The 16419-nt window shown below is 48.9% G+C and overlaps 1 protein-coding gene across 1 annotated transcript in view; it reads right to left on the reverse strand.

The window, feature by feature from the left end:
- Positions 1–10031: 10031 nt before the first annotated feature.
- The window catches only part of mmp28 (matrix metallopeptidase 28), a 116567-nt gene continuing 110179 nt past the window's right edge, over positions 10032–16419 (reverse strand). The window contains exons 6-8 of the mRNA XM_038814230.1: positions 15212–15361; positions 13338–13505; positions 10032–10492 (exon numbers count right to left, since the gene is read on the reverse strand). Of these exons, the coding sequence (XP_038670158.1) occupies positions 10089–10492; positions 13338–13505; positions 15212–15361 (722 nt within the window). The 3' untranslated portion in view covers positions 10032–10088. The remainder of the gene's footprint in view (positions 10493–13337; positions 13506–15211; positions 15362–16419) is intronic.

Raw genomic sequence — 16419 nt, forward strand, 5'->3', positions numbered from 1 at the left:
TCAGCGCGGAACGCCCCATCGAGGCTGCACTTAAATAATTTCCTGCACTGATGAGCTCAACACGTCAGCACCAGACGACGACTCGTGGATTGGGGGCCATTTTTAAAGGCGGCTTTGATCTTTTGACAGTCCCCTCAGCATCCCCACCATGGCCTCTGGCCCTGCACCCGGCCCCATCCCTCCCACTGCACCCAACGTAGAATCCGAGACGCGCCACACCAGAAACCTAGCGCGGCCAGACGAGAATCTCGCCCAGATATGGTCTCACCAAAGGATTATACAAATGCAGCATGACATCTTCTTCCCTGCACTCAAATCCTCTTGCGATGAAGAGCAACATACTATTGACCTTCCTTATTGTTAGCTGCACCTACTTGCTAGCTTTCAGTGTCTCATGAACAAGGTCTCACCCAGGTCCCTTTGGACGTCCACACACCCCAACCACTCACCATTCAATAAATACTCTCCCTTTCTGTTTTTTTTACTAAAGTGAATAGCTTCATATTTATTCACATTATATTCCATCTGTTCTAACCATTCACTTAACCTGTCCATTCCCCTTGAAACCGCCTCACAACTCACATTCCCACCTAGTTTTGTGTCATCAGCAAATTTGGGAATATTAAATTTTTCTTCCCGCACATAGATCATGAATAGCTGGGGCTCAAGCACTGATCGTCCCCACTAGTCACAGCCTGCCAACCTGAGAATGACCCATTTATTCCTACTCTCTGTTTTCTGTCAGCCGTTGATGAAGCAGCTGAAGATGGTTGGGTCTGGGACGCTGCCCTGAGGAACTCCTGCAGCAATGTCCTGAGATTGTGCACACAACCGTGTGCAGGTTTAGGCTATTGAATTGGACGATCAGCCATGGTCGTGATGAATGGCGGAGCAGGCTCAGATGTGTTAGGCAGGTTGGTTCGACGTGGACTGCACTTGATGCAGTGAGGCGAGAGACAGACCTCTAACACTGGAGAAGATCCAACATGATTTTATTCAATGACATAACTAATATACATGCTCAGCTGTGGGTCGACACTATACGGAACTAACTGCAGACCTGGTACTAGCCTGACCAGATTTACTAGCTACCGCATGGTGTTTGCACTTGCTAGCTCATGGACTCTGACTGTCTCAGTGGTTGGGTCCAGAGAGAACAGGAAACTTGGTGCCCTCTCGCTTTATAGTGGTAGTGTCCTGTCTGATGATTGGCTGCACTGTGCTGTGTGCTTACTGGTCATCCTGTGTGTCAATCACTGCCTGTCTGCACTTCATTATATACAGGAGTGGATAATATGACAGGCTCGAAGGGCCAACAGGCCTCCTCCTGCTCCTATCTTCTATGTATAACCTCTTCTTGATATCACGAGAAGTGAATCAAATTGGTTAAAGGTTGGCGCCTCTGATGGTGGAGATCTTTGGGGGAGGCCAAGGTGGATTATCCAGTTGGCACTTCTGACTGAAGATGATTGCAATTGTTCCAGTCCTGTTATTTGCACTAATGTGCTGGACTCCCTCTTCACTGAGGATGAGGATATTTGTGGAGCCTCCTCCTCATGTGAGTTGTTTAATTGTCCACCACCATTCACGACTGGATATCGCTTGCTGGTAATGGTAGAGTGGGGGATATGCCGGGCCGTGAGGTTGTAGATTCTAGTTGAGTACAATTCTGCTGCTGCTCCCACAGCGCCTCATTGATGCCCAGTCTTGAGCTGCTAGATCTGTTTGAAGTCTATCCCATTTAGCACGGTGGTAGTGCCACACAACACGATGGAGGGTATCCTCAATGTGAAGATGGGACTTCATCTTCACAAAGACTGTGCGGTGGTCCCTTCTATTGATACTATCATGGACAGACGCATCTGGGAATGGTGGATTGCTGAGTATGAGGTCAAGTAGGTTTTCCCGTTTGTTGATTCTCTCGCCACCTGCTGCAGTCCCAGTCGAGCAGTTATATACTTTAGGAATTGTCCAGCTCAGTTAGTAGTGGAGCTACCGAGACAGTCTCGATGATAGACATTGAACAGAGTACATTCTGCACCCTTGATATCCTCAGTGCTTCTTCCAAATGGTGCTCAACATGGAGGAGTACTGATTCATCAGTTTGGGGGGGGGGGGGGGGGGGGGGGGAGGGTAGAGGGGGAAGAGCGGATGGGGAGGGAAGTTGCAATGGATCGAGGAAAATGAAATGAAATGAAATGAAAATTGCTTATTGTCAGGAGTAGGCTTCAATAAAGTTACTGTGAAAAGCCCCTAGTCGCCACATTCCGGCGCCTGTTCGGAGAGGCTGGTACGGGAATTGAACCGTGCTGCTGGCCTGCCTAGGTCTGCTTTAAAAGCCAGCGATTTAGCCCAGTGTGCTAAACCAGCCCCTGGAAGGTGGATGGTAAGTGGTAATCAGCAGGAAGGTTCCTTGCACATATTTGCATTGATGCCATGAGATTTCATAATGTCCAGAGTCGATGTTAAGGACTCCTTTGGCAACCCCTCCCAACTGTATACCACCGTGCCGACACCTCTGCTGGGTCTGTCCTGCCGGTGGGACAGGACATACCCAGGAATGGTGATGGTGGTGTCTGGGACATTGCAAGTCATCACTTGGTAAGTATGATTATGTTAGGCTGTATGTTTGACTAGTCTGTTGGAGAGGTCTTCCAGGCCCCCAGATGTCAGTAGGGAGGACTTTACAATATTGACAGGGCAAGGCTTGCCATTGTTGTTTCCGATCCCTGGGTTAATGCTGAGTGGTCCATGCAGTTTCATTCCTTTTCGACTTAATGGCTTGATACAACTGAATGGCTTGTGAGGCCATTTCAGGGAGCAGTTGGGAGTCAACCATGTCACTGTGGTTCTGGAGTCGGTTAAGGATGGTGGCATTAGTGAACACGATAAGGTTTTGTAACAATTGACAATGGTTTCCTGGTCACCATTACCTAGACAAGCTTCATACTCCAGATTTATTAATTGCATTTAAATTCCACCAGCGACCTTGTGATTTGAGCCCGTTTTCTCACAGCATTAGCCTGGACCTCTGGATTCGGAGTCCAGTGGCATTCCCACCAGCTCCCCATGCAGGAGTCAGAGATAAGTGCAGGAGAAGGGGACTGGTCACATGTGATTGACTCATAAATCGAATATATCTGGTGCTTCTAGAATGGAGGGTGACTCCACGCTTAAAAGCAGGCTTCAGTTTAATTACAGCTCAAAATGATTAATGCAAATACGCAAACTCTCCAAAACTTTGGTTAAGTAAAAATTGCCATAGGACTAACACGGTAGTGCAGTACATGCCCCAGGGTTGCCAACTCTCCAGACTGCCCTGAAGTCTCCTGGAATTGGCACTACTCTGAGCAAACCTGTCGAGCAATCCTCAGGGAATTAAAAAATTGTGCTTTATCTTTGGCCCCATTTTTTGTTAGAACCTTTCCTTATTAGCACTTGCCCAATCCAACCAGTGCTCTCTGATTGGCTGTTGGAAGGCAGCGCCCTGTAAAGATTGGCATGCTCAGCCACCAATGGCAGGAACGTGGGGGCGGAACAGTCGGAAGCAGAAGGACATGTGATGGAACCTCCGGGAATACATCCAGAATTGGCGCCTTCCTGGCAATGCAGGGAGGGTAAAATTCAGGGCGTGGACAAGTAAGGAAGGATTTTGTGATGTTAAAGTAACATGGGACTTTGCCAGCGAGCTCAGAAGATTACTGTTCAACTGTCCACAAGATGATAACACTTAGGAGCAGAATTAGGCAACTTGGCCCATCGAGTCTGCTCCGCTTTTCAATCATGGCTGATATTTTTCTCATCCCCATTCTCCTGCCTTCTCCCCATAACCCTTGATCCCCTTATTAATCAAGAACCTATCTGTCTCTGTCTTAAAGACACTCGGTGATTTGGCCTCCACAGCCTTCTGTGGCAAAGAATTCCACAGATTCACCACCCTCTGGCTGAAGAAATTCCTCCTCATCTCTGTTTTAAAGGATTGTCCCTTTAGTCTGAGATGGTGTCCTCTGGTTATAGTTTTCCCTACAAGTGGAAACATCCTCTCCACGTCCACCCTATCCAGGCCTCGCAGTATCTTGTAAGTTTCAATCAGATTCCCCCTCATCCTTCTAAACTCCAACGAGTACAGACCCAGAGTCCTCAAGCGTTCCTCATGCGACAAGCTGTTCATTCCAGAGATCATTCTTGTGAACCTCCTCTGGACCCGCTCCAAGGCCAGCACATCTTTCCTTAGATACGGAGCCCAAAACTGCTCACAATACTCCTAATGGGGTCTGTTCAGAGCCTTATACAGCCTCAGAAGTACATCCCTGGTCTTGTATTTTAGCCCTCTTGACATGAATGCTAACATTGCATTTGTCTTCTTAACTGCCGACTGAACCTGCACGTTAACCTTAAGAGAAACGTGAACAAGAACTGCCAAGTCCCTTTCCTAAACATTTCCCCATTTAGAAAATAGTCTGTGCCTAAATTCCTCCTTCCAAAGTATATTACTTCACACTTTTCCACATTGTATTTCATTTGCCACTTCATTGCCCACTCTTCTAGCCTGTCCAAATCCTTCTGCAGCCCCCTTGCTTCCTCAATACTACTTGTCATTCTACAGATCTTTGTATCATCTGCAAGCTCAGCAACAGTGCTTCAGTTCCTTCTTCCAGATCATTAATGTATATTGTGAAAAATTGTGGTCCCATCACAGACCCCTGAGGCCACTAGTCACCGGCTGCCATCCTGATCCCTTTATCCCCATTCTCTGCCCTCTGCCAGTCAGCCAATCCTCTATCCATGCCAGGATCTTACCCTTAACACCATGGGCTCATAACTTATTTAAAAATCTCCTATGCGGAACCTTGTCAAAGGCCTTCAGGAAATCTAAATAAATCACGTCCACTGGTTCTCCTTTGTCCAACCTCCTTACTACCTCCTCAAAGAACTCTAACAGATTTGTCAGACATGACCTTCCTTTGACAAAGCCGTGCTGACTCAGTCTTATTTTACCATGCACTTCCAAGTACCCCGTGATCTCATCTTTAATAACGGACTCTAAAATCTTACCAATGACCGAAGTCAGACTAACCGGCCTATAATTTCCCATCTTCTGACTCCCTCCCTTCTTAAACTGTGATGATACATTAGCTATTTTCCAGTCCTCTTGGACCCTTCCTGCCTCCAGTGATTTCTGAAAGATCACCACCAATGCCTCCACAATCTCCTCAGCTATCTCTTTTAGAAACCTAAGGTGTAGTCCATCCGGTCCAGGTCACTTATCCACCTTCAGATCTTTCAGTTTCCCCAGAACCTTCTCCTTAGTGATGGCCACTGCACTCACCTCTGCCCCTGATTCTCCTGGAGCTCTGGCATCCCACTGGTGTCTTCCACCGTGAAGACTGATGCAAAGTAACTATTCAGTTCATCTGCCATTTCTTTCATACAATTAATAAAAGGACAGGATATGAATGAAAGACAGCATGAAAGATAACCAATGAGAGGATGCAGGGATAATGCATTTTAAACAATTGTCAATGAGGCCAAAAAGTTGATGCCAACGGAGGATCCGTGGAGTATCACAATGGAAAACTCAGTGTCACACCCGCACCGATTCCACTAGAGGCTAGCACTGGCACTGTGTGGAACACCCAGGGAACACACGAAAAATGGTAGGAGACTTGCCATGTCTGTGCTAGACATGCGCAGGGCTGACAAGCTGCAGCCGGGTCTACACTTAAACCCCCCCACACAAGCACCGACGGTGCCCGAAAAAATGGCACCAGCTGTACTGGACCACATCCCCATCCACCCCGACCACACAGCCCCCCCCCCCCCCCGGCCACCTCCCACTACTCCCCCCAGCCCTGGCAGAAGCCCCCCGGCCAGTGGCACAGCTCTCGGTGGAGTATGGCGGTGCTGGACACTGGCCGTACGCCCTCTCTCTCTCTCCGCAGCCACCACGCCAGGCTCGCGACTGCTGAGACCACTCGTGGGCCACGCCCTCGGGAACTCGGCCCATCAGAGGTGGAGCGTCGCGGATGGGCCCAATAATGAGATGCGAACGCGGTCGCAACTGTCCAGCACGCACGTCACAATGATGCCGATTTGGAGGGGGCGGAAAATCGCGATTCAGCGCCAAACCACCGCCTGCCGCGATTTCATTGTCGGGAGCTATTCTGCGCTCAATCGTCGTTCCTGATTTCAGCGTCAGGTAACGGAGAATCCCTCCCATTTTGTTTCAAAAGGATTTAGGAATTACAAGAGCAGCTGACATTCTTGCAGCTTTACTCATTGACACATTTAAATGCAGTGATATTCTGTCGCCCAACATGGTAATTGATACTGGGGATGGGGCAGGGGAGAGGGGTTATCTAATGAGGAAAGATTGGACAGGTTTGACCTGTAGCCATTTCCGTTTAGAAGTGTAAGAGGTGATTTATTGAAACATGTAAGATCCTGAGGGGACTTGACCCCTTTTTGGGAGAGACTAGAACTAGGGGGACACGGTTTAAAAATAAGGGATTGCCCATTTAAGACAGAGATGCTGACAATTTGAGGCACTGGAATGATGCATTGAGAGCACTTGCTATTATTAGTGTATTAAAGAAAAGTGCAGCTATTTGCAGAGTGAGACACACCCTGCGCTTGTTTTGGCCATTGCTTTATGCCAGTCTTATCATCAGTGCTGGTATACCCTAACAGGTGCTGGAGTGTGGAGACAAGGGGATTTTCACAGTAACTTCATTGCAGTGTGAATGTAAGCCTACTTGTGGCAATAATAAAGATTATTATTATTATATTTCAACATTCAGAACAGTGCTGTACCGAATGCATTTTCTAATTGTGTTTTGGGTACTGCATACACTGGTGTGTGATTTCAGATATTAGGGGGCGGGATTCTCTCAGCCCAGGGCCGGGCCGGAGAATTGTCGCGACCGGCGTGAACCGCTCTTCAGGGCCCCCTCGGCGATTCTCCACCCGGGTTGGCCCGAACGGCCGCACCGAAAAACCGGAGTCCCACTGGTGCTGTTCTAACCTGGTGGGACCTCGGCGTGGAAGGGTCCGGGGGTGGCCTGTGGGGGCGGGGGGGGGGGGGGTCCAACTCCGGTGGGGGGGGGGAGGCCTCCGCTCTGGCCTGGCTTGCGATTGGGGTCCACCGATCGGTGGGCCAGCCTCTCGGGCTGGGGCCTCCTTTGTTCTGCGCCGGCCCCGGTAGCCCTACGCCATGTTGCGTCGGGGCCGGCGCAGAGAAGGGAGACACCGCGCATGCACGGAAACCGTGCCGGTCCCCCAAATAAAGAGACCCCACAGAGACACCTAAGTAAATAGACCCCCACAGAGACCCCAAAATAAAGAAACCCCCACAGAGACCCCAAAATAAATAGACCCCCACAGAGACCCCAAAATAAATAGACCCCCACAGTGACCCCAAAATAGAGACACCGTAAATAAAGTGACATCCCCAAATAGAGATTCCCAGAGACCCTCAAAATGAAGTGACATCCCCTAAATAAAGAGACCCCCACAGAGACACCCTGAATAAGGAAACCCCACACAGACCCCCCCCCCCCCCCCCCCCATCCCAGAAGAGAGATAGAGAGATCCCTGTCTGGAAGCTAGAGAGCAGTCCACACAGCGTAGTGTAAATAATCATTGCTTTTACAAACACCTGGCTCAGGCAGAGGAAACAGCACCTGTCAATTCCTGGAAAGAGTGGTAGAGCTGTGAAGAATGCCTATGGTGTGCTAGCTTTCATTAGCAGAGGGGTTGAATTTAAGAGCCGTGAGGTGATGATGCAGCTGTACAAAACTTTGGTAAGGCCACATTTGGAGTACTGTGTGCAGTTCTAGTCGCCTCATTTTAGGAAGGATGTGGAAGCTTTGGAAAAGGTGCAAAGGAGATTTACCAGGATGTTGCCTGGAATGGAGAGTAGGTCTTACACGGAAAGGTTGAGGGTGCTCGGCCGTTTCTCATTAGAACGGAGAAGAATGAGGGGCGACATGATAGAGGTTTATAAGATGATCAGGGGAATAGATAGTCATAGACATTTTCCCCAGGTGGAACAAACCATTACAAGGGGACATAAATTTAAGGTGAATGGTGGAAGATATAGGGGGGATGTCAGAGGTAGGTCCTTTACTCAGAGATTAGTGGGGGCATGGAATGTACTGCCTGTGGAAGTAGTTGAGTCGGAAACATTAGGGACCTTCAAGCGGCTATTGGATAGGTACATGGATTACGGTAGAATGATGGGGTGTAGATTAATTTGTTCTTAATCTGGGACAAATGTTCGGCACAATATCGTGGGCCGAAGGGCCTGTTCTGTGCTGTATTTTCTATGTTCTATGTTCTATTGAGTATCCCATACACAATGATTAGAGTATAGAGTATCCCAGACACAATGATCAGAGTATAGAGTATCCCAGACACAATGATCAGAGTATAGAGTATCCCAGACACAATGATCAGAGTATAGAGTATCCCAGACACAATGATCAGAGTAGAGGGTACCCCGTACACAATGATCAGAGTATAGAGTATCCCGTACACAATGATCAGAGTATAGAGTATCCCAGACACAATGATCAGAGTATAGAGTATCCCATACACAGTAATCAGTGCAGAAGGAAGCCATTCAGCCCATCGCGTCTGCATTGGCCCTTGGAAAGAGCATCCTAATTAAGCTCACGCCTCAACCCTATCCCAGTAACCCAGTAATGCCACCTAACCTTTTTGGACACGAAGGGGCAATATTGCATGGCCAATCCACCTAACCTGCTAATCTTTGGACTGTGGGAGGAAACTCACACAGGCATGGTGAGAATGTGCAAACTCCACACAGTCAGCCGAGGCCAGAATTGAACCCTGATCCCTGGAGCTATGAGGCAGCAGTGCTAATCACTGTGCCGCTCCATATTTAGCAACGGTGTGCACCTGGATCTTGGAGCATAGATCCGTTGGCATAGATTCTTGATAAGCAGGAGGGTAAATGGATGTTGGGGAACTTAGAGCTGATGTTACACTCCGATTATGTTGGAGTTGGCTCTCTGGGCTGAGTGGCCTATTCCTGCTCCTGAACTGCATTTGAGCTCATGTACATTGACATTTTTACGGATGTCTTGGATTGGTTTAGAATGGTGTGGATTGTTTTGGAATGTAATGGATTGTCTCAGGTGTCAACATGTGAGCAGAGTTTTCAGAGCAGGTTGATGAGTGTGGATTGGCCTGCAGCCTCCTCAGTGAGATAGAACTCTTAAATAAAAAAGATTTATTTTTTCAGCTTTTCAGTTACAGAGCACCAACCAAGCAGGGAAAAACCTCAGGGAAGAGCTGCTCAATTGTAATAATGTTGAACTAATACACAGGCGGGTGTATGCACTGTACCGAGTGCCCACTTCACTTGCTGATATGGGATACTCGATACACTTTTATTTCAAGAGGTACTATTTAATGCGTGTTTTTGAGTACTATATACTCCTATTCCTGTGTTAGGGAAATTAGATATCCTACCAGTGAGTTTTGCGTTACTTTAGGCCCTGCCTATATGACTGATATACTCAATCCACAAGCTCCGGTATAGAATCCCTGCAGCAGGAGGCCATTCGGCCCGTCGAGTCTGCACCAACCCTCTGAAAGAACACCCTACCCAGGCCCACTCTGCCACCCTATCCCCATAACTCCACCTAACCTGCACATCTTTGGACACGAAGGGGTAATTTACCATGGCCAATCCATCTAACCTGGACATCTTTGGGGGGGAAAACCCACGCAGACACGGGGAGAACGTGCAGACTCCACACAGACAGTCACCCAGGGCCGGAATTGAACCTGGGTCCCTGGCGCTGTGAAGCAGCAGTGCTAACCACTGTGCTGCCGTGCCACCCATTAGGGTATATGAACCCTATCCCTGTGTTTGGGGTTTCTCTATAGACTCTCCCTGATTTTGCTGTCTCTCTGCATTGAGCTGTGAGCTCCGGACACCAATTCCCGCAAGGCTACCTGGCAGGAAGCTTCATTTCCCTGAAAGTGAGAACAGGAAGGAGTTCAGAAGACAATTGCACTTTAATTTCCAAGTTCTGTCAGAGTTTGTGCTGCTGGGGTCACGTCTGCAGGTGTCCATTGTCTGTGTTATTCCTGTGGTGACAGCCAGTCCATTCCAGTTCCTCGGCCCACTTCCCCTGGTGCATCACCTTCAATCTGCTATTGTCAAATTTCCAAAAAGTCTCGTCTTTGAAGAAATAGGTCCATTTCTCGTTCCAGGTGAAGACTCCATTGATACCAACCGGGACACCTTTCCAATCGCTGAGCGGTCTGGGGTAATATTGCTCCACCTGCATCAGGTCTTCATTTAAGACAAAGTATTTTGACCCTTTGAAAATCACCACGTGACTCAGTGGGCGAAAGTAGAAGGCTGCATCAGGGTGGCGGGGCAGACCCATGGCCTTAACCTTCTTCGGGAAGCCCCTGTCCAGCTGGTTTTCTGTGTACCTCCAGCAGCGACCACCTGGTTCAACAGAAAGGGATTCATTAGACTGGTTGTACGAACACATGAAATCGGAGCAGAAGCAGCCCCTTCGGCCCCTCTAGCCTATTCCACCATTCAGTATGGTTGATCTGTCTGTGTTTTGAGTTCTACATTCTCATCTACTCCTCGATAACCTTTGCCCAACAAGAATCTATCTACCTCCGTCTTAAAAATATTCTGTGCTGCCACTTCAACCGCCTTCTGAGGCAGATTCCAACGTTGCACAACCCTCTCAAAGTCAAAAAAAAAATCCTCATCTCTGTCCTCCAAGGGCGACATTTCAAAACTGTGCCCCCTAGATCTGGACTCGCCCACAAGAGGAAACATCCTTTCCGCATCCACCTTGTTGAGACAGTTTAGGACAGGGGTGGGCAAACTTTTCCGTGCAAGGGCCACATTCAGAAATTCACAATTTTAAAGGGCCGCATAGTATATTAAGTAAACTAATTAATATTTTAAATAGCCAAAAAAAAGGTCTTTAAAGAAAAAAAAGCACATTTATTTGAAAAACAAAGTAACTCAGTAAGTAACAGAACAATGTCAATGAGAATGATGCATCTGACTACAGTCATTTACCAGTTTGTTGAAATCAGGTGTCAAGTTGCTTGTGCTGATCCTTAACACTGACAGAAGCACAGCCTAGCCGAGTCACCGATAAAAACGCGCGTAGTGGGGTGGATGAGTGGGGCTGCCTTATTGGTCGGTTTAGTTGGGTGTGCGACCAATAGGAGTCCAGGTTACAAACAATAATAAGGCTTATTGTTTGTAACCTGGACTATTGGTCGCACACCCAACTAAACCGACCAATGAGACAGCCCCACTCATCCACCCCACTATGCACGTTTTTATGCGGCCCGCCAATGAGGTGCCCGGAATCATAACCGGCATTTTTGAAAAGCCGCCGGGGAAAAGCCGCTGAAGTAAATGCGCTTATTGAATATTCAATAAGCGCATTTACTTCAGCGACTTTTCCCCGGCGGCTTTTCAAAAATGCCGGTTATGATTCCGGGCACCTCATTGGCGGGCCGCATAAAAACCTTTGTCGGGCCGTAGTTTGCCCACCCCTGGTTTAGGATCTTTCAGAACTACGGCTTTACCGGTTACAAACAGCAGGGGGCAACACAGTGCAAGAATCTGCTTAAAGGCAGAGACTGTTGCAATGCTCCCCCACCTGCCTCCTTAACCCATCCAAACTTCTGCTGTCTGTACCCCGTCTGCCCTCTGGCTCCACTTCACCCATCGCCCCTGTGCTCACCGACGCTAATCGATTCTCTCGGCACTGTTGATATGACTGGCCAAACTGGGCAGTGAGGCGGCGGAGGGGGGGGGGGGGGGGGGGGGGGGGGGAGGGGGGGGGGTGCTGGAGGAGGCAGAGATGCAAGACCAGGGGCTGGAGGAGGAGAATCTGGTGAGTTTGTGTCGACAGTGCCAAGAGAATGTGAAAATGAAATGAAATGAAATTCGCTTATTGTCACGAGTAGGCTTCAATGAAGTTACTGTGAAAAGCCCCTAGTCGCCACATTCCGGCGCCTGTCCGGGGAGGCTGGTACGGGAATCGAACCGTGCTGCTGGCTTTAAAAGCCAGCGATTTAGCTCAGTGAGCTAAACCAGCCCCTTGTCCAGGGGTTTGTGCTTCTGCTGTGGGAGCTGGCAGGTAGGTGATGTTTTTTTCCCTTTATTCTTTCATGAGATATGGGCATCCCTGGCAAGGCCAACATTGGCTGCCCATCCCTAATTGCCCTTGCATGTCTGGCTTGGTCATTTCAGAGGGCAGTTAACAATCATCCATATTGCTGTGGGTCTGGAGTCACATGTAGGCCAGACCGGGTAAGGATGGCAGATTTCCTTCCCTTAAGGGCGTTATTAAACCAGTTGGGTTTTTATAACAATCAATGATTGTTGGCATGGTCACTATTACTGAGACTAGCTTTGCATTCCAGACCTATTATTTCAATTTCAATTCCACCAGTTGCCGTGGTGGGATTTGAACCTGTGTCCCTCAGAGCATTAGTCGGGGCCTCTGGATTACTAGTCCAATGACATTACCACTTCCCCAATATTAAAAAGATCTAAACAAGGCTCGGAGACATAAATAGATTCAGTCTTGTCAAACATTGGACTGTTAGCACTAACTGTGATCATGTGACCTCAAGCAATAACTGACAAATCAAATATCGCTCCAGAATGATTTGGCAGCGTGCCATTAACTGCATTTGGCTGTCTTTGAATTTCTCATAGAATTTACAGTGCAGAAGGAGGCCATTCGGCCCATCGAGTCTGCACTGGCTCTTGGAAAGAGCACCCTACCCAAGGTCAACACCGCCACCCTATCCCCATAACCCAGTAACCCCACCCAACACTAAGGGCAATTTTGGACACTAAGGGCAATTTATCATGGCCAATCCACCTAACCTGCACATCTTTGGACTGTGGGAGGAAACCGGAGCACCCGGAGGAAACCCAAGCACACACGGGGAGGATGTGCAGACTCCGCACAGACAGTGACCCAAGCCGGAATCGAACCTGGGACCCTGGAGCTGTGAAGCAGTTGTGCTACCCACAATGCTACCGTGGTGATGAATCTTGGAATTCTCTGCCCCGGAGGCTGGTGGAGGCTGGATCATTATTTGAAGTATTTGAAGTGGAGATGGAATAATATTGGCCAGATCAAGGACTAGAGGCCTACTTGGAAGTGACACAGAAAAGAAGTTGAGGCCTGCATAGATCAGCCATGATGGTATTGAATGGTGGGGCAGGCTTGAAGGGCCTGCTGGTCTAACTCCTGCTTCTATTTCTTGTGTTCCAACGTGTTCTTGTGGTTTACCTCGGAAGAAGTAGAATTTTCCTTCCTTATCCGACACTGCCACTGCTTCAATAGCTGGGGGCAGTTCTGGCCATCTCTTCTGCAGTGACAAAGGTCCTTTTATAGTCCCGTCTCTCGAAATTTTCCAGTAGTCAGCTCCCCGGAATATGTAAATATTTTGTTTTAAATCTGTAGGGGGGTTAGTGGGAGGGGGTGGGGGAAAACAGAAGAATTATTGAGAATATCGCGGCTCGAAAGGGCTTTGTACTTCGTGTTTGCAGATCTTTCCCAAGGAGCTCTGGCTCCCCTCTCAGGCACGTAGAGGTTTACTCGCCAATACTGGGGCTGGTTTAGCACAGCGGGCTAAGGCTTGTAATGCAGAACAAGACCAGCAGCGCGGTTCAATTCCTGTTCCAGCCTCCCTGAACAAGCGCCGGAATGTGGCGACTAGGGGCTTTTCACAGTAACTTCATTTGAAGCCTACTCGTGACAATAAGCGATTATTATTATTAATAGATTTTGAGAGCTTTGACTGCATCTTCCACGGGGAGATTGGCAGCAAGTAAGAAAAGGACAAGCTTGCAATTCTACGGCACCTAACACGAACTCAAGACATCCCAAAACACTTCACAACCGATTCTGTACTTTTGGAGTGCGGTGGCTGGTTTGTGCACAGCAAGATCCCACAATATCAGTAGTGTGAAAATAAGCAGATCATCTGTTTTTAGGTTGAGGGATAAATATTGGCTGGATCTCTAATTTGAGTAGTGCCGCTGGATCATTTATGTTCACTTGAGAAGGCAAATGGTTTAACAGCTTGGGCAAAAACCAGCACCTATGGCAGTGCAGCACTCCCTCAGGATTAACGCCGGAGTATTCGCCGAGGTTAAGTGCTTGGAGTGGGACATTAACTCTCAGTTTTCTGATTCGGGGAAAATGTGATATCAATTGAGCCAAGGCGAGAATGGCAGAGAGCCCCCAGCCAGCAATGCTTATGCCGTTGCGCCAGTGTTTCCATGGAGGTAATGGTGGGAGATTCCTGGGGAAACTCAAACCCTTTTGAATTTGGACTCAATCTGCTTTGTCAGGTTTTTTAATGCTTCATTTTCCGCACTCACTGTCAACAAAATAAGCCTTCTTGCCGCCTCGTTCCAATATCATGTCTGCAATTCTTCCTGCTTCCACTAGATGGCGATTTGGTTTCTTTTCATAGGTGTGGGCCTGCTTGTGCCACATCTGCATGTGTGCGCGCTCATGTGTGCATACACATGTGTGTTTGTGCCTACATTGTGTGAATATGTGTGACTGTGTGTGTGCGTGTATGTATGTGTGCGTGGTAGTTCTCCTTGCCTTACCCCAAGTTTATGTGGCATTTGCCCACAAACAATTTATAACCATTGTCTCTCACTGATGGAAGGGTCTCCATGGTCCTTTGTGGACCATGGCTAATTATCAAAATTACCGTAATCCCTTTATTCCATCCCTTTTTAAATACTGTTGGAGTGTATCACCTTTTGTTCCCCACCCAGATCCTGTCTGACCCCGCGGAGGGTCTCCAGAACCTTCTGTGTTTGTTTCTGTATAAATGCAAGTTCCTTTCTCTTCCATAACGGTTGCTATCTCAGGAGACGGCGTGCGGGAGTGGTGGGGATGGCGCGGGGGGGGGGGGGGGGGGGGGGGGGGGGGGGGGGGGGGGGGGGGGGGGGGGGGGGGGGGGGGGGGGGGGGGGGGGGGGGGGGGGGGGGAGGTGGTGGGAGAGGGAGGCACTTCCCTTATCAAAGTGCAGACTTTCAAATCCAGCCAGTTTTAGATTTCGGAAATATTGGGTCAATCTGGGAGGAACCCAGAAGGCCGTTGGAGCGGTTTCCCAACCGGGTTGAAAGCTGAACTCTTACCCTTGGTGAGGGTGTCGAAATGGGTCTGGCAGTAGGAAGGCGGCAGACGGCTGTCCGATGGGATTCCGCGGTTGGCGTGTTCTGCTGGGTTCTGGAAGGACGTCAACAGTTCTGCTGGCAGCTGTAGCATGGGCACATGAAGCGGTTCCCCTGGAACACAGAGAGAGAGAGAGAGGGAAGATCTCGTGAAGTTTTTTCATTCCACACTCGGCTCAGGGGAGTTCCAGGCTGTGTTTCTGTGAACTGAGCATGAACGAAGGCAGTGACTGGAACACCTCATTATCCCACACCAACCGTGACAAAGTCTGCTTAACATATAAACGGCTTGGTGAGAAAACCTATCAACTACCGCTTTAACCCCTGGGGTACCACAGGCATCTAAGAAAAGGTCTCACTCCCTCCAGACAGAGTGAATGCTCCTTGTTTTAGAAGCGAGATAACCCAGAGACACAGTTCCAGGTGCCAGTTCTCCCTCCAATACAACCAACATCATGGTTGTTCAGGGCAGAGCCTGGGAGTCAGTAGGTTATTCATACCTGGCGGATGGTTGCGCCTCTGCCTGATTTTCAGTGTTACTGTTTGCATTTTTGCAGCAGCGTACAGCAGACATGAAGGGACAGGACATGATCAGCACAGGGCCGGACTTCCCAGCCTCCACACCCCACGGCATGAGCTGCGGCGATGGAGATGGCCCGTCGAGGGTGCTGGAAAATCCCACCCATTGACTGTTTCCTGCAACAGAGATCTAGGAGAACAGGATTGGATGGAAGATTCAATGTCAAAGAAACGGGCGGCACGGTTGTGCAGTGGCTAGCTCTGCTGCCGCACTGCTGCCAGGGACCCTGGTTCAATTCCAACCTTGGGTCACTGTCGGTGTGGAGTTTGCACTTCCTCCCTGTGTCTGCGTCGGTTTCCTCTGGGTGCTCTGGTTTCCTCCCACTGTCCAAAGATGTGCAGGTTAGGTGGATTGGCCATGTTAAATTCCCCTTGGTGTCCAAAGGTTAATTGGGGTTCCAGGGTTACGGGGATATGGTGGGGGAGTTGGCCTAGATAGATCTCTTCCAGAGGGTTGGTGCAGAATTGATGGGCCGAATGGCCTCCTTCTGCACTGTAGGGATTCTATGAATTTGGGACAGAGGTGAACAGGGATATTTCCTTTTATACTGAGGGTTCTGAGGCTGTGAGATGGAGTTCGTGATTGAAACAGA

This window comes from Scyliorhinus canicula, chromosome 12 (assembly GCF_902713615.1).
Source record: "Scyliorhinus canicula chromosome 12, sScyCan1.1, whole genome shotgun sequence".
Taxonomy (NCBI): Eukaryota; Metazoa; Chordata; class Chondrichthyes; order Carcharhiniformes; family Scyliorhinidae; genus Scyliorhinus; species Scyliorhinus canicula.